The sequence below is a fragment of the Cinclus cinclus genome, chromosome 4 (genome assembly GCF_963662255.1).
Source record: "Cinclus cinclus chromosome 4, bCinCin1.1, whole genome shotgun sequence".
In the NCBI taxonomy this organism is placed as follows: Eukaryota; Metazoa; Chordata; class Aves; order Passeriformes; family Cinclidae; genus Cinclus; species Cinclus cinclus.
The window spans coordinates 29,655,560-29,673,747 of record NC_085049.1 but is presented as its reverse complement, the minus strand read 5'-3'; the positions used below and the strand labels follow the sequence as shown (position 1 = coordinate 29,673,747).

Below are 18,188 nucleotides of genomic sequence, written 5' to 3'. Positions count from 1 at the left end.
TGCATATTGTGTTCTGCCATTGAATGGGTCAATTCTTTTTTGCTTGCTTGCTTTTTTTCTGGAGCATGTTGTGCTGTTGTTGGAAGTACTCAGTCAGAAGATGCTCTCCAGCCAAGGTTAGCTGCCATCTTACTTTACTGGGTGAAAACATTGCTGTAAGCCCCCACAGCCACACACTGATCTAGTTACCCTATAAGCCAGCTCCCATGCTCTAGCAGGAGAAGACAGACACAGCCGAGCTCTTTAAGCATCACTCACCTGCATCCCAATCACAGCGTAGATGAAGAACAACATCACTATTAAAAGAGCCACATAGGGGAGAGCCTGGAAACGAAAGAAAAAAAGAGAGCACTGTGTCTCTGCCTGGTTCGTGCTGCTGGCTTTGGGACACCACAGAGCCTGGCTCTGTAGTGCGGGCAGGTGGCCACTAGATGCCTCTACAGGCCCACGCTTGGTTGCCCGCCCAGCCCAGCAGGCTGGGTGTGCTCTGTGCCATGGGGGATGGATGGATGGATGGATGGATGGATGGATGGATGGATGGAGCTCCGCTGCCTTCCTGTCACTCCCGCCCTTGACCGAGCCAGGAAAGCGAGGGAAAAATAGCGTCTACACCTGCTTACCAGGAGGAGAAAGCTCTCACAGCCGGCATTACTCTGGCACTAATGGCCATGTGATATTTCCCTGGATCCAGTATGGGGAAATAAAAGATGAGACAGCTGCCAGAATCTTAATTCAAGGCTCTGCTACAAGGGGTGGTACCACCCTAAGTACCTGAAGCAGCACTTTACAGCACCTTTCCTGTTCAGTGTTAGGTGTCCCTGATGGTGTCTGCCATGCACTGAGTGTCAGAGATCAGGTGCTGAAGAGGAAATGCAGAGCCCTGATATGCAGAGCTGCCTCCCAAGGCAGAGGTCAGCGCAATCAGCCAAGTGCTGAGTGCTGCCGGTTTCCTCCACCACTGTCAGGAATCAAGCGCTCAGGACTTTGTACGCTTAGGCTTTTGAGCAGGAATCTTTTGAAATATCTAGCACTCAGACCAGAGGCTGTCAGAACTTGCTTCAGAGGAAATGGGTGGGCACGTTTACTCTCAAAATGTGAGTACAGTCCCTGATCTAGATTTTGAACACCCAATTTCACAGAATAAAATGAACCTACAGCGTTATCTGAGGGCTACAGCACCTCTGCTATGGAGACAGGCTGAGAGAGTTGGGGTTGTTCAGCCCGGAGAAGAGAAGGCTCCAGAGAGAATCTAGAGAATCCAATACCTAAAGGGGACCTACAATAAAGACATAGGGGGATTTTTTTCAAGGGCATGCCATGATAGGAGAAGGGGTGATGGTTTTAAACTGAAAGAGGACAGGTTTAGATTAAATATTAGGAATAAATTATTTACTATATGGGTGGGTGAGACATGAAGAGGTTGCCCAGAGAAGCTGTGGCTGCCCCATCCCTGGGATTGCTCAAGGTTGGATGGAGCTCTGAACAACCTGGTCTAGTGGAAGGTGTCCCTGCCCATGGCAGATTGGTTGGAACTATGTGATCTTTAAGGTCTCTTCCAACCCAAACCCTTCTGTAATCCTAAATTCAACAAAACTAAATCCTGCAGGAAAAATGGAGGGAATATTTTCACTGGCCACCATGGAGATTTGACCAAGATCTGCATAAATAATCTCAGAGATCTGAATATTAAAGTGGCAAAAAATAATCAAATCCTTTAGACAATGTCTATAATCACCATCTTGAGTCTCAGGACAGATTCCTTTGTCTTTTTAGGGGGCCAGACAAATTGCTATGTTTACCCCACAATGTCACTGAAGAGACCACCAGCTCAGAACTGGGCTCCAAACATTTTTTGATGATTTAATTGGGACTTGATGCACACAACACCTAAGGGCTCCTGGGATAATGTCCAGACAGGACCTGAGGTGTATAACCTTAACAGTACTTCTGTTTTCTGATCGTACTTCTGATTTTCCTATCCAAATGGGGATAGAAAAGTGTCTTCTCTCCTGTCTGTCTGCCCCTTCACTTCCTTTTCATGTTCTTCTGCTCAGTCCATTCCTCTCCGCTAACTCACCTTCCTGCTCATCCCTGCCCCTTGTTCTCCATGGCTCCTTCAGCTCTCCACCTCCCATATTCTACACTTCTGTCTCTGTCCTCCTCTGGCTCTGTCCTTCCCTGGCGTTACCACTTTGTCATTGTGATTCCCACGGCCCTGCTGTGCCCTCAGCACCCTCTCACTTCCTACTCCTCCCACTCCCCAGGCTGACCCTGATGCTGTCTCTGCAGATGGAAATCCCGCTTAGCATTTTCCCACCACTCTGACCAGTGCCCCAGCTTGTACGTCAGTGCTTCATGCCATGCCCAGGGCACGTGCAAGTGACCACGGGATATAACTCCATGAGTTCGTTGCTTATTAGGCTGCCCTGGGTGAGCAGAGATGCTTCCTGGAAGCATGTGGGGACACTGGAGAGCCTGTGCCAAAGTCTGCTGGGATCCCACATTTTGTCAGTGGGAGTGGCTGAGGCACAGTGGCTATTCTTAGCTACCAAAGGAGCCTCCCGATAGTTGCAAGAGGAGGAGCTTGGAGCAGACAATTCCATGTTATAAATGGCTAAAGGCTTTCAAGGGAAAAGGCACTAGCTTGCAGTGCCGCCTTCCTCCCCCCCCGCTGTGGAAGATCCCTCCCTTTTTGCTTTCTCCCACCACCCTACAACCCTGCCTGAAGTGACTCTCCAATTAAAGAGGTCTGAAGGTCACTGGAGGGATGTACCAGGTGCTCCCTTTCCCATCCACCTCTTCCTCTCCAGCCATGAGCCATGACAAGTTCAGTTCAGGGCGAGCTATTGCTAAAGAGGCTCGAGGGGTACAGGGGCAAGGGGAGGAGAAGCAGGAACTGGAAATTCTGACTCCGTCCCCTGCATCAGTGCTGGCTGAGCTGTGCCAAGGGAATCTCATTCCTACGCATGCAAACAAAATGGTTCCCAGCAGCACTGCTCAAATAACAACCTGGAAATTGGCACTCTGAAAGCAATGGAAAAAGCCACTGTGGTATGGATGTGTCAGCAACCTGCTGTGCAGGGTTAGGTCCTCTGGCAGTCAAGGAGTGTGCAAAATGAGTGCTTTGCATCAGCCTGGTGGTCTGGCTACTGGGACCATTGAGAGCTGCACTGGAAGAAGTCCGTGCTGATCCCTGGTGTGCACGTGTGCTACTTCTGCTGAGAGGAGACAGAAGTTGCAATGAGATGCAGCACTGCAGGCTTTGGTCTCAGTTTGTGTTGTCACTGGTGAGGCTTAAGTTTTAAAGTGTGGGTCAGTTCTTTTTCCATTTGAGTCAATACAAAAGCTATTGACCATTTACAGCCTCAGTCTGAGGGGTGTATAGTTGCTGTTTCAAGACTTGTGTGTTGCACAAGTTACTCTTTCATGCTTTTGCCATCATTTGTATTCCTGTGCTGTGTTTCTCTGCCACTTCCTTTGGATATGTGCCAGATAACATTCAGGTTGTGCTGCTCCAGTAAATCCAGGTCAAGTACTTTTAAAATGCAGGAATATGCCATGCTTCATCTCTGCCATTTTGCTACACGTGGCTAGGTTTTTTCCTAGCAAATAACTGTGGTGTTTTTTTTCCTCCAAAGGTGATGATTCTTATCCATTCTGGTCTCCTTCACTTCCTCCTATCTACTCTGGAACTTTACCTACCACTGAAATGCAACCTGTATCCAGGGGAAAAAAAAAGCAGCAGCAATTTAATAACTTGGCATTGTTACCAGCTCAAAAGAATAGGGCTAAAAAGGTGAATTCTTCCTGGATGAAAGTATGGAGGCCACACACCTCTAATACTCAGTGGAAATCCTCAAAACAAGGCTTAAAGGAAACTTAATTGAGACCCAGGCCTTCCCCCCATAGCGGTGTATTTCACTTAAAGTTACACATATGAAATACAGCTCAAATAAAGAAAAAAAAAAGATGGGATTGAAGGGTTACAGACAGGCAGTAATTGAGTTGAACTGAACTATTAAGGCTGCTCAGGAGGGTCTCAAGCAATTGCCCATGCTTTAAAGATGAAACTCATGCCCAGGCATTCCATTTACTTGACTCATTCATGCTGCTTGTCCCTGGGCACCTTTGAGTTGAGGCACTGGGTGAAACCGCTCCCTGAGAGGCCACCAAGGGAAATCAAAAGGAGTTAGGTCTTTTCTTAGAGACAAGTGAAGGAATACCTGGAAGGACTTGATGAAGGTCCAAAGCAGCGTCCGGATGCCCTCCCCTCGGCTCAGGAGCTTCACGAGACGCATCACGCGGAAGAGTCGGAAGAAGGTGATTGAGATGCGAGAGTTTTCCTCTGCGTTCTGGAAGCCATTGGCACAGAGGCAGGAGTTACAACAGCACGAGAGGAACGAGGGCCCTGGGCCACAGAGGACGCTACGCCGAGGGTTCACTGCACTGTTCCTTGTCCTGGTACTGCTCCCTGGGCTTCCACTCCCCGGCACCCCAGGGACAGGCCAAGGCTGCTCAAGCCTGCCCTGTCTCCCATGGTGGTGAGGCTACTCTACAGGGGCTCTCAACATCAGCCTCTACCTTCAGTTTGCCTGGGCTTTCAGGGATTAGGGGTAGGTTGTGCTTATACCCCTCCAACAAATCTCCTCACATTGGAAATAAGCAATTCCCCTTTGACCTTGTACTGGAGGAGAAGGACACTTTCCCTTTTGGCCTGTCAGGGGTGTTTCACCCCAGTGAGTGCCTCAGCCAGCAGTGAATCTGGTGTCATGCACCAGCCACGTGCTGCTTGCTCTGCTGGAAAACAAGAGCAAGTCCCAGATTTTCTCCTGGGGTGCAAAACCCCATGGGGGCACGGTGTGTGCTGGTGTCACTGGTGCTGCTGCCAGCCTGGCTGCCCTTCTGCAGCTGTGGCCATGCTCCTGCAGGCTGAGCCCTGGTCACTTGCTGCTGCTGCTGGGCTTTTCTCATTTCTCATGACCCCTTTGTATTTCCCACAGTCTGCGCACTGACTTTTGTTTTTTTTTAAAACATTTTATTTTGGCTTCGCTGCTACTGTTTAAGCGTAGAGTATTTTAAAATAGTCTTTCTTCTGGCCTGTTTTTTCTCACAGCATCTGCTTTGTCCCTAAGCATTTTCCCCTGGGGTTGTAACCAGCTCTGACGTTCCTCAGCCTTCACATGTGTGAAGGCAACATCCATCTGAAGGCTGCTGCAGCAGCAGGCTCACCTGGCCTTGGCAGAGGACTCGCTGCCTAGCTCAAGGGCACAGCAAATGCCATGTTTTCCAGTTTATTAACCCCCTAAAATACTGTGCAAATCCTGTGGAGCTGGTGCCTTCCGGTAGCAGCACTGTGGGAACGTGACCTCCTGTCACAGGGGGAGATAACACTGTCACCCTGCCACTTGACCTGCTGCCGAGCAAAGTGCATGGAAACCCCCCCTCTGTCCCCACCCAGGCTGCAAAGACTGCAGTTGGAGTCTAAACACCCCCGAAAGAGCAACATTTAGGAGGAAGAAACAGTGCAGATCACCCCTGCTGTTAACCACTCACCACTGTGTAAACCAAGAGAGAACAGACTCTTTAGATTTCCTGCCACTGGGCAGCGAAAATAGAGGCTGCTTGCTTGTCTGCTTCTGATAAAACTCAAGGCACACAGCAGCCCGGGTGGATATTTCTGGGATTAAATGTCCAGATGCAGATATGTACCTGTGTGCTCCTGTTTCGGAGCCAGGATGAGCAGATTGGTGCTCAGCTCTGTCCCTGTCCCTATGCAAGGACTGTGTGCTCTCAACACTACAGTCCCAGAGGGATATCTCGAAGGTCAAATACCTCTTTGAGTCCTATAGAAGCTAAGCTCTAATACCATCTAAAACAGAGCTGAGGTTCAAATTTAAAGGTTGTGTGGACAGCAATCCTGCTGTGGTTGTGACTAAAAAAACCAGTGTTTTCTTATTCTACCTGCTGTGCTTCTTGTTGGCTTGGCTCCTTAGGTGGCAGCAAGCTGTGACATGGATCTGGACAGAAGTTTTACTATTCCTTTGTCCTTCCTTTCTGAGAGGAGGCCGCTACTGTAGAAATTTATCTCTGCCCTCCTAGTGTCCTGGAGCAAAAATCTAAGCAGCAGATAAAATAGAACAAATCCCTCCCTGATGCAAATCTGAAACTTACTGGCATCAAACCACTTAGCCAAAAACTCAGCGATGCCTTAGAAGATTACAGTCATTTTAAAACTAGGTGGCTATAGATTAGCTGATGCTTGAGTAGCCCTGCTTACTTCCTCCTGTCTTTCATCCAGCTTTTTGAAGGCGTATCCTTGCCAGAGGAGGGAGGTTCTGCAGAGTGGCAAGCCAGAAACTGGGGTAACTGCAGCTCTGTGGGGTTGGTATGGGAGGTGCTGGTCACACCAAGGCAGCAGTGTTTTGTGCACCGTTGCACCACTTACTCTTTTTTATGTGCAAAACACAAACTCAAATGTTCTAATGAATCACCTCATTGAAGAGGAGTTTCAGAGTCCCAGCCCTTTCTTTTCTGGAGGCTTGGACATGAAGTCACACAGCAAACTCATGCAGCGTCACACTGATAGTGACACAGGGACATCATTTGTGGCTAACAAGAAATCTGAGAGGTCCAGTTCTCTCTTGGTGGTTCATTAGAAGGCAGAACAACAGTTAACTTGACCAAAGGAAAGCTCAGGATGCACAAGAGATACACATGTGCAGCATATTCACAGCTCATGTGAACACCAGACTCACACCAATACACGACATGGCAGCTTCATGCACAAATAACTAGGCTGGGCTTGGAGAGAGAACTTGTGATCACGGAGAAGAGAAAAAAGGAGTGTGTTAGAAAGAGTGTCACAGAAGCTGGGAGGGTGGTCTGTATTTTCGGTCTTACCATAGAGGAAGAGCATTGGGTATGTTCAGCTGGCTTTAAAGAAAGGCAGACAGAAATAAGCTGTAATAAGTCTCCAATCAAGAGCCCTAGTAAACTAGGTCTTGGCTAACACAGGAGCAACAAAATGGCAGAAGAGGGCAAAAGAGAATTTGAAAGAAATGCACAAGAGGCTGGGCTTATGCCCTAGGATGCCCAGGATCAAGGCTGGCTGTGGCAGAAGTAGGTACAACTGCCACTGAATTTGATGTAAGCTCTCTCCACTACCACCACATGTGAGTCACACCCAGCGTCTCCTGAGTGCTGGACACCCTGGCAGTGGAGGTACTGAACTGGTAAAACATTTCTTGTATCACTACAAAGAGTTCAATACAGGGGCTGATTTAGGTCTCCAACTCAGATCCAGGCCATGTCTGCATAGGGACCAGCCAGCTTCTAGTGCATCCATCTGATTTGTACACCCATAATATCCCAGTGCTAAAGTAACACTTTCTGCTTATATATCCCCATTGCTTTACACACTGTTCTGGGTGAGGCAATGGGTTGGGAGAGTCTCACTAGCTCTTGGCAAGCCTACAACACCCAGCACCAGCTGTGGGAAGTGGGTTGGTGCAGCTAATTAGCTCACTCTACCTTCACCCACCTCACAGCAAAGTCCTAGGGACACAATGGATATGTTCTTGGAGGCCAGGCTGAGCTGAACTGAGCTGAGCCGAGCCCTGGTCATGCCTGGAAGAGTCAAATTACTGCAGACACTCTGCCTGATATTCCTTGATTAATCTCTGTGGCCATTTCCAATACTGAAAGCAATGCTAAAAAATACCCAAGGCTTCAAGTATCCTTGGGTGTAAGAAGCAGAATTGCAAATTAAATAAAACTGTCTTTACTGGGAGTCCTTCAGTTCAACAGCAACATAATCCTTCAGGCCTAACCTCTACCATATGCTAAACCCGTCTGTTACTTTAGCAAAGTGGGAACTGATGTATTCCTTCTTCTTTCAGTGTCAGAATTTCCCACTAGTGCCATGGAGGACTCCTGCAGCATGCTCCTGCTCTCCAAGGATGCTGCAGTAATCAAGCTGGCATTGTATTACCTGAAGAAAAACTGTAGCTTGGATGCACAGCCTATCTGGTGGTACAGGCAAATGAGAGCAATTAAAAACCCACGTACACCAACTCATTTAATTATTTGGGTTAACTAATTGGTTTGGTAGTGTCAGCTTTCATTGCTTTTATCCTCCTCTTTCACATGTTTGCTCTTGTGTTTTCAGATCACATACAGGCAAAAGTTGGTTTGAATACCAAATTAAGAAGCAGTGCCCATAGAGACATTTCTTACAGGTCGGGCATAGATTTTGATTTTGTGCTGCTAGGCAAACATCTTTCCAGCAAAGTGTTTCTCTGTCCCATCCCCCTTCCTCTTTCTAGCTCCACAAATCATCTTTTCTAACAGTAGAAGGACCCTTAATCTGCTGCTTGCTTTATTCCTGGTAGAAGGTATAAAGGCCCTTCAAAATAACTGAAGGAAGCCTAAAAATTTTCAGGATTCTCCATCCTTTCTGGCTGACAGTGTTGGTGCATCTGTGACTGACAGTCTGAAGAAGCCTTTTGAGGTGCTGTGGGATGTTGTGCCTTCATCGTCATTCCTTCTCTTATTCCCTGAGCTAACTGGGCTGTGTTTTAAGATGTGGTAAAAAATGTACCAAATTATATCCCTACCTATGGTAGAAGCTCAAAAGCAGCCCAGAAAAAGTTCTGCTAATGCTGGCAGGTGGGATTTGTACAAACTGTGGCACTGTGGGCTGAGGTTCCTGCTATGCTTGTGCACAGTGAGGGAGTTCATGAGGGGGTAATAAACCTCCAGCTTTGGGTTGCTGAATACATTTTCTGGTATCCACAAAGGTTTCAGAAAGGAGACAAATCCCACCACCTGTGCCAAAGGGGCACCCCATGGACCTGAGCACAGGTACCCGAGAACCCATTACTGGAACTTTCAAGTGTGGCCATTGTGAACTCTAAAGCTGAGAGAGCTTCTGCTAGATGATCCAAGAATCTTCAGCCTTGACAGTGATGTGGGAATGCCAATTTTAGGACAAGGACAGGCAACTGGCACCTGAGAATGTAGTGGTCACCTCAGTTCCCAGAGAGGGAGGCGTGGTGACAAGTACTTGGAATTAAACCCACTGTCTATTGCCCGTCTGAAGTGGACAGGATTTCATTTCTGCAAATCTCAGAACAATGTGGAAAAACAAACCCTCATCTGTTTAATGTCTCTGAAAGAGCTATTGGAGAAGCTACACCACTGAGTAGAAAGCAGTCTTGTCTGTAATGTTTAATTTGCAGCCATCCCTGCTCCTGCAGAGTGGGGTTTAACCTGCAAAGGAACTTCAAGCCTTCCATCCTGCCCTTCTTTTTTGGGGCGTGAGTAACATGAACATACTGAATGGGAAAGGTCCACAGCAGGGAGATCAGTCAGAAATTATGTTCTGAGCAGTTTCCCTCGTACAGAAAAGGGATCTGAAGTATAAATCACAAGTCCAAGGCCATATTTAGAGTGATACAGAAGGAAACCTTCAGGCTGAGTGGGAAAAGAAATGTCTGAGGCAGGATGCACCTGTGTAAAGACACTTGGGGTGATGAGTGCAATGAGAACTCTTTGGGTATTTCTTTCTTTCTTTTGATGTCACTATATTTAAAAAGGCAACAGAGATGCTAAGGAGCAGAAGAGGCCAAGAAAGAGAAGAGAAGGTTCTAGAAGCTCAAGCAAAAATTCAGTAGGATAAAGACTGAGTGATCCCTGCAACATGTCTGAAAACCTCCTCAGAATATTGTTGCCTGCGTATATCTCATTCATGTTCAGTGTGTACCAGAAAAGCAGCTTTTTAAACAGATAAATTGCTTCAGCTGCTGCAAACCTACAAGCACAAAAAAGGAAGGCAAAGCTTGTCAGGAAGTCATCAGGAAGTCATCATGAAGTCAGGATCCCAGGTCAGGAAGTCTCTGGGAAAGAAGCCAGTTTTATTCAATGGAGAGATACTCAAAATCTCAGAGACCACAACACTGGATAAGGTAACTGTGTTCCTACTAATTGTGCTCTGCCTGGGTAGGAGGGAGGTTCGCTGGGGACTACTTGTGAAGGACACAACCCCTCTAGGTCCTGTTCAACCTCCATAATGTCTCACAAATCCAACTTGGTGTCTGATACTGCCATCAAGTCAAGGAAAAGTTTCTAATGGGTTGTGCTTTGGAAGCTAGGAGAGGATAACATTTGAACTCCAGGAGAACCAGGGTCAATCTTTCAAGAGCAATATATAACAGAGTCAATATAGTAGGGCATTTATGTTGTAATGCAATCCATTCTGAAATTCTGAGGAGGGATGGTGTGGCTTTTCAGACCTGCAAAGACAGCAGCAAAAATTATGAGCAAAAAGGCTTTGTATAGTCACAGTAGTATCAAAGTTCCTTGAAATATCCATGGCTTAGAATATCTTATGGATAAAGATTTGGAAGAAAACAAGGAAGATAATAGGCAGATTCAAATGAAAGTTTCAGTAGGAAATTCCCGAGAAGAGATATTAATCCCACCTCATCCTTGTGGAACACTGGAGATGGAGGACCATGTTGGGAGGTTTGAGCTCCTTTAGGATGGATTGCTGAAAACTGTAATGGCTCTCCAGAGAAGCAGGACCTGGAAATGCCTGCAAATCTGAACCATATAACCATGGAGGCTCCTGGACTGCTGGGTAAGTATCAGTAGCTGTTCAGTAGCTGATGAAGCCTGACTGCACTGAGATGACAGGACAGGCAGGCAGCATTCCCATTGACAGCACTGCTGATGGCTGCAATTCTTTTACGTCACAGAACACACTGAAGATTAGTTCAACTCCCTTGGAGGGGATCCAGCTTTTGCTAGGAAGTCCAAACGGATCTTCTCCATGATGTTTGAGGAGCAAAACTTCCTTGCTGGTAGTATTTTACTTTCTAACAACACTCATTTGTAGGGAGGAATCTCTTCTGGCAAGAAGCCTTTATGTTGTGGAGAGCATTTAAGCAGCTGAATGCACAATGTTATAATTGCTTTGCTGGAGTTGTCTCAGTCAATGCAGAGGTACAACTGCAGCCTTCTAGTTATGCCTGATAGCCCTAGGTTAGAAGAGATGAGAGGAAATGTGTATTTGAGATGCTGGCACCACAGTATAACAGAGTAGCTTCATATTTCTTAGGAGAATGAGTGGTTGTGCTCAGGAGAGGTGCTTATGCTGCCTTTTGTGACAAAAAGTCTGTAATGGCATTTCTCCACTGAGGAAACTGTGGCCCGTGGATGAAGCTTTTGGGAGCCCGCTTGGAACAGCTGGTTGCTGGTGATGGATGTTTCCTAAGGTATTTCCTTGATTGCTGTTGACCATGGAAAATTAAAAGTTACCCTTGAAGATGCCATATCTGTTGGAAATTTGATAGTTGGTCTGTCAGCCTTGTCCCATGAGGAAGGTGATACATGTTCACTTCTTGTTTTTTTCTCCTTACTGCAGGAAGGGTGCCTCTGAGAATCCACTCTGCAGAGCTTGCCTGAGCAGGCTGAAGTGTTGTGTAACTCCTTTGCATTTGTAGGATTTCTAGATCGAGGTCTTTGTCCACAGAGGTCTCCTCCAAGAGTCCTACTTCAGCCAGCCATGCTGCATGTGTGACTTTGGGCACAAGACGAAGGGTGGAAAGAGACATTCTGGGGAAATAAACTCATCAAAACCATAGGTAAGATGTGGGGGGTAATTAAAAGCACAAATATGGCAATGGCAGACCACAATGCTCTTCTGGAGATGTTTCCTTCCCATGTGGTTACACTGAGATGGTATCTGCAAGGTTGTGAGTTTCAAGAACAACAAGAATTAATTAAAGTATGGGAAAAAAAGAGGTTTAGAAGTTAACTGTGTCATGGAGACATGGCAAAAGACACTAGAGATCCTCTTGTATTTGTACTGTCAAAAATCTGAAGTGACCTCAGGGGGCTGAGCTGCACAAGTCTTTGTGGAGAGCTGGAAAAAGTCAAGGTTTCAAATCAACCTGTCTGCTGGCAGGTAATAGTCTGCCATTGCATTGGGGAGTTACCACAGCTCCTTCCAGAGCCATCTGTCTGCCACTGCTGTCTGAGTTTTTAATCACAAGCACCCTGGAGATAACCCACCAGCCACCAAAAGTCTATGAGGTTATTTTAAGGCCAGGCAGAAACATATCTGGTATTTCTCTGACAGGGAATACTACTGGATTGCAGATGGCATAATTGTCAATTCCCACAATCTTACAGTGAAATCAAATCATTAGCAGGGAAAAAAAAACAAAAAACAAAGAAACCAGAAAAGCTTCTCAAACTGTGCATTCTTCCTTTAAGTGTGCAGCTCTGAGAATTTCTGGGAACTTTTTGAATAAAACTAGCCAAAATTACGTTTTCCCTGCAAAAATATTTTCTGTTAGAAGAATGCTGATGCTGAAAGTCAAATGTTCTGTAGAAACATGCCAATTTTGAAACAGGCATTTCAGAAATTTAAGGTTGAAATCTCACATTTTGTCCTCACACATTTTAATTTGGTTTACATTTCCATTATAAATCATATATAACTAAGAAAAAAAAATCAATGCCAGATTCAACTGCTTTTACTTTACTGAACCATATGTTTTGAATCTTGATTATTTCAATAGAAATTATATTTTACTGAAAGTTTTTCAACTTTAAATTTTCCTTCTATTTTAAAATGGGAAAAAAATGTTACAAGGGGCTTTCAGAAACAACAACAACAACAACAAAAAAGCTCGAGCTTCCCTATAGCTCTAATCTGGGTGAAGCACTGGAGGCTTTTTTGGTATCACTTAATGCCTATTAGAAAAGGGCACCGTCTTACAGGAAAATAGGGAATTGAGATGTGTGATGCTGCCTTTACTGGGGCAAATGGTGATTTCCCTGGAAAAAGCTCTGGGTGTTCCAGTGCAATATAACATGCTGATGCTCAGACAGCTCTGCAGAGGAGACTGAACTCTCCTGCAGCAGGGAAGTTAAAATTTCATTTGTTGCAATGAGGGGAATTAGGAAAAATGTGACATGTGCAATGAGGTTTGCCATTACATTTCTGCCTGCACTTACTCATAGCGGCCAATAGACACCAAGTGTCAGCTCATCCAAATGCAATATATATGCATTTATACTTCACTGATTTCACATGATCTCAGACCTCAGTGGAAATATTACCATACCCCTATGCAACAAAAGCCTGTTTTGAATACAGTTAATAAGGGCAAGGTAACTTTTTAAATAAATGAGTCCTGCAGCTATCATGTTTTTTCCCTTAATTTCCTACCTATTCTAAGATTTTGAAATTCTGGAGCTTGCTTTTCTAATTAGTTTCTAATATGCAAATCATACTAATTCGAATAGCTTATTAATTAATTTCAAATATATATATAGATATATCCATGAAATTGTCAGACAGTAGTCTTATGGTTCTAAGTGCTTAAAGTAAGTATGAGGAAAGTCAACTGCTTTAATTTGGTTATGCAGATTACCCTACATTGACTATTAGAAGACAAGTAATGAGGAGGCTGTTTCTTTACACAGATAAAAGCTCTTTTTTTCCCCCATGACTTTCAGAAAAGCAGAACAATTGGTAAAGTGTATTTATGTGAATTATTCTTAATTTTCAGGATGTTTTAATAATCCTTCTCATTAGCTCTGGGAAATCAAGTCTTGTGGTAATCAAGCCTGGGGGGCTCCTGAGAAAGAAGCAGATACTAACCACTATCAGAGATGTAGTACCCATCTTCAGGTACAACTACAGAGAGGTAGGTGCAGCTTGCCTGTGTTTCGTAATTTGTTTTCTGTGGGACAGGCAGCCAAAATAAACCCTAGAACGTCTGGATGAGAAGGTGCTGAAGATGAATTGAACCATGAAAATAAATGTTGAAAGGCGACTTGTGTGAAGGACCTTTTGTTGTAAGGTAGAGTGATTTTGAGGATCTTCTGTTTGAGTAAGAGAGGAGAGGTTCTGCTGGTTTGAACACCTTTGCCAGGAACCATGTGTGATGAACTTTTTGTCATTAAGCTTGCCTTTTAATTTGACCAATTCTTGATTCACAGGGCAATAGTTACCAAAGGAGATGATCGGTCTGCCCAGCCCAGAGCAGCCTGAGGGGGACGACCTTGGGAACAGAACAGACCACTGAGCAAAATGGACAGAGGTCAAGAGTGAGAATTTAAGTTCCCAAATCTTTCCAGTTTTCCTCACTGTTATTACCATCCATGTCAACACTGTCCTCATTGCTGTTCCCAAGCAGTCCAATGTGTTTCACTGCATTTCCTAAAGGCAAAGTTAACATGGCTTTTAAACATCAAACTCAGTAGTGTATTTATCACTGTGCTGGGAAGGGCATTTTTCTTTTCCTCCACCTCTTTAGAAACATTTATGTTCTGAATTACATTGCTCATTATTCTCTTCCCTTTTTTTGTTTCATTGTCTGGGAGGGAAGAGGAGAGAAATCTGTGGGACAGATTTTCCAAAAAGAGCACAGTCTGTATCTGGTTTTGACTCATTTCAAATAACAGTTAGTTCTACATCCAGGTTCTCCCATCCCAAACACCCAAATAAATCCATCATCTTGACTTATCTGTAGCACTGCTGTGAAATCACAGCTGCTCTGGAGGGCTGTGAGCTGGGAGATGTTCTGTGACACACTTGGCCTGCTCAGGTTCTTGTGTACTAAGACCATGACAACAATTTTGATGTCAAAATAAAACAGAAGAAAAAGACTGTTCAAAACATTCACGCCAGTCCTATGACTTTAAAGACATGCTGTTGTGCACTGTGTAAGCATTGATTTTTCCACTTCTTGTAGCATCCCACAGCCTGCCTTGGAAATGAGAATGGCAACAGAGCTCTTCTTTGAGAGAAGAACTTCCTGAGCCATTGATAGACAGGAGCTTTGTGTCCAACACCTTGCACTGCTCCATTGGTACTGAGAGAGTGAGTGACATCTACCATCTTCTTCTTCCCTTCAGACTGGTGATTTGAGGAATTAAGCAAACTCCCAGAGGCACGTCCTTCTGCTGCCATGGCTGTATTTGACTTCTCTGCACTGGACGTTTGAGCACTTCTGCAGGCATTTGTTAATTACTTCTGAATTAACTGATAGGATTTCATGGCATGGGAAAATGACAAGAAAGAAGGAAAAATGAAGAACATAGTGAAACCTGGTGCTCTTAGTGTATTGGTGTTTCTGGGGTTTCTCTGGCCAGCCTCAGGCTGAAAGGAGGAGGGAGACCTTCAAACTTTGTATGGTTTCAGAAGTACATGAATCCAGAAGGAAACTTCAGTAGCATCTCTGTTGTACTGTACAAGTCCTGTATAAGTGATGGGGAATTACACTGGTGATGTTAGGGCCAGTGTGGTCTGCAGCAAAGCCTCCACTCCTCAGTATAACTTTGGGGACTATTGGAGCCAGGTGGAGACTGGACCCGGAGTGGTTCTTCTGGGCAGGCAGGTGGGCTACCAGCTGAAAGATTCCACATGCAGCGTTGCCAGGACCCATCTTTCAGGAAGCCCAAAGGCTCTGGGATAGTGTGAAGATGGGTGAGTCATGTTATGCTTTGATGAAGGTGCTTAAAGAAATTGCATATGCTGGTGGAAGCAGGAAAAAAGCCAGCCCACCTTTGTTCCAAAGCTATAGGTCTGTGGATTGCAAGAGGCTCTGGATGACTGTAGGTGAATTATCAGCCTCTGTCAGTTCTGTATAATTAATCTCTGCTCAAGGGAGCGTATCCAGAGATACCAGCAGCCCAAACAGACAGATTGTTATGGACCATTTTCATCTGAGATTTGTAGCAGCTAGTATTGAATTCCCAGTCTGTGTCTTTTCATTGTCTTTTAAATTAGAAAGTTATTTAATGTTGATGTAGAACATTTCCTAGGAAAAATCAGCCTACAGACTCATACTGGACTTCTGTATGACAATATGGGATACAATAAAGCTTATGTGTCACTCTGGGATTTGAAATGCCGATCACAGGCATTATCAGAAAACATTAGAAGTGGTCATATGGAGACTGGGAATAGATCTTACAAAGTTACTGAGCAACATTTTCTTGTTCTACACATCTTTCCAAGAATAAATTCTTATTAATTTGATGAATTCTTTGGTAAAAAAGAAAGGGTAGGAACTGTTTAGATGATATGTAATGCTCACTGTGTGTGATTTACTGTGTTCAAATATGGTCAAACAGTTGAGTTTGAAATTCCCTGTCTCTAAACATTAATTTGTTTTGATGTTTTTTTCTATTAACAGGTGTTTCTTTACAGTTGAGGCATCTTTCCCTTCATGTCTGTTCATCTTATGTAATGATGTCTGGCTTTGGATGAAGGAGATTTTCTCCCAGCCACTCAGACAAGGCTCAGCAGGCAGCACTGCTGGCTGGTGTCTCTGAGTTTCAAAGTGGAGCTGGGCAGAACAACTGGGGCGTGACCAGCTGTGATGTCCCCTTACTCTGCAACAGCAATTAGAGCCAAGTCACTTTTTTTGGCCATCAATCAGCCGACCACAAGCAGCAATCCAGTCCCTACAGCTTGGTCATCTGGCTGCAGCAGGGAAAGGGTCCCATGTAGCAGATGCCCAGGAAGATATATGAAGCAGAAATCGTTTTGTTGGCATGTTGTGCCAGACGGTCTCCACAAAGAACAGGTCAGGGAATGAAAGTAAGAACACAGCCATTTAAAAACCAGATGTCTATTAAGAAATAATAAAATACCATCACCCCTTTTGTGTTTATCTGGCTGGTGTATGAGAATGTAGAGGAAGCAAGGCAAGAGCTAAATGGGGGTGTTATATTGACTATATTAGAAAGGGTAAAATTAATTTATATGTGTTTGCCTTTGATTACAAATCTAGGTGAGCAGCAAAGTCCCCACAACTGGGTGTGTATTTGATGGGAAGTCTGTACATTTGGGTTTGCAGACTGGTACTATCCCTATTCTGAAAGGCTGCCCAGTGCCTGGCACAAAAACCCTCACCAAGGGGAGCAGATCTTTCCCTGGACTGATGGCATCTTGCTTAAGACAGAGAATAAAATCTACTGCTATATGAGATAGAGGGGAACTTCCTGCTGCCTTGCTGAGAATGTCTGCTGCCCAAGATTTCAGGAAAACTGGGAGAAATTAACTGGGGAGAAGAAGATGGAGGAGAAGAGCAAGTTAAAGAGGAAAGCATGTAAAATGCTTGTGTGTGTCTTCCCTTCTTCCATCACCTCTGTTGCTTTCACTGCAACTGGCAGTGCAGCCCGACGCAAGTTAGAATTTCTCTAAATATGCACAAGAGTGCATACAGTGCATACAGTGAGGTCTTGTAGCACTGATGCTAAAAGCTCTTGTGGTTTGCATGAGGAACAGGAGCTTTTGCAGCAAAACTGTGAGTGAGATGCAGGGGTTTGTGCCCTCTCTGTTACTGCAGTCTGTGTATGGAGAACAATGACACTGGAAAACTCCTTGGCCATTCTCAGCAAGGTAGGTCTGAGAAAAAAAAGAATTAAACTCCAGAAACATCTTTCACTGCTTCAAGGAATTTCCTAAGATGACAGAACCAGCTGGATTTGAACTCACCCGAGCACCTTTTTGACCATGTAACTTAGGATGCTTAGAGATCATTAATTAACATTAATATATTCAGAGATGATCTAAGGAATCAAGAGTCAGAGATTTTTCTGTGGATTCATGTAAAGATACAATCTCTATCAGAGTTCACGGAAAGTTAAAAGAAACTTTTGCTAGGCAAAAAGAATGATTTATCCTGGCTAGTAAGCCAATGGAAAAATATAATCAGCTTGGGGTAGCTCTTTTTAATTTGAGTGTTTTAACTAGCTTTGTGGAAAACTACATTGGAATTCAAAAGAAGATGCAATATAACTCTAATATATCACAGGTTTTTATGCCAGAATATTGTAGAGGGTTTTCTCTTCAAAGTGCTGTGATAGGAAAATGACAAGTAAAATTAAATTCTGGTCAGAAAATCTGGATGTAGGCTTTTTAAAGCTCTTTGTATTGAAATGTAGATGTCATACAATTATTTTTACTCTTGAACCAAAATGGGACAAGGTCTGTGGTTCTTTGTGTTCCTACTATTATTATTTTACTGTTATTGTTACAATAATTTACAGTTAAATACGAAAACAGGACTTCTGCTCTAAAGGCCTTAAAACCCAGCAAGGTTTTGGGTATGTGCAAGCCTCCACTAATTAAAAGCACAATTCACTCCTCAGGACAGTCA

At 44.5% G+C, this 18,188-nt stretch overlaps 1 protein-coding gene across 2 annotated transcripts in view; it reads right to left on the bottom strand.

The window, feature by feature from the left end:
• Positions 1-18,188, bottom strand: part of CACNA1C (calcium voltage-gated channel subunit alpha1 C) — a 445,763-nt gene that overhangs the window by 20,865 nt on the left and 406,710 nt on the right. For both annotated transcript variants that reach the window (XM_062491895.1, XM_062491894.1), the window contains 3 exons: positions 6,901-6,933; positions 4,224-4,352; positions 259-324 (listed from right to left, as the gene is read on the bottom strand). In XM_062491895.1, coding sequence (XP_062347879.1) covers positions 259-324; positions 4,224-4,352; positions 6,901-6,933 — 228 coding nt within the window. The remainder of the gene's footprint in view (positions 1-258; positions 325-4,223; positions 4,353-6,900; positions 6,934-18,188) is intronic.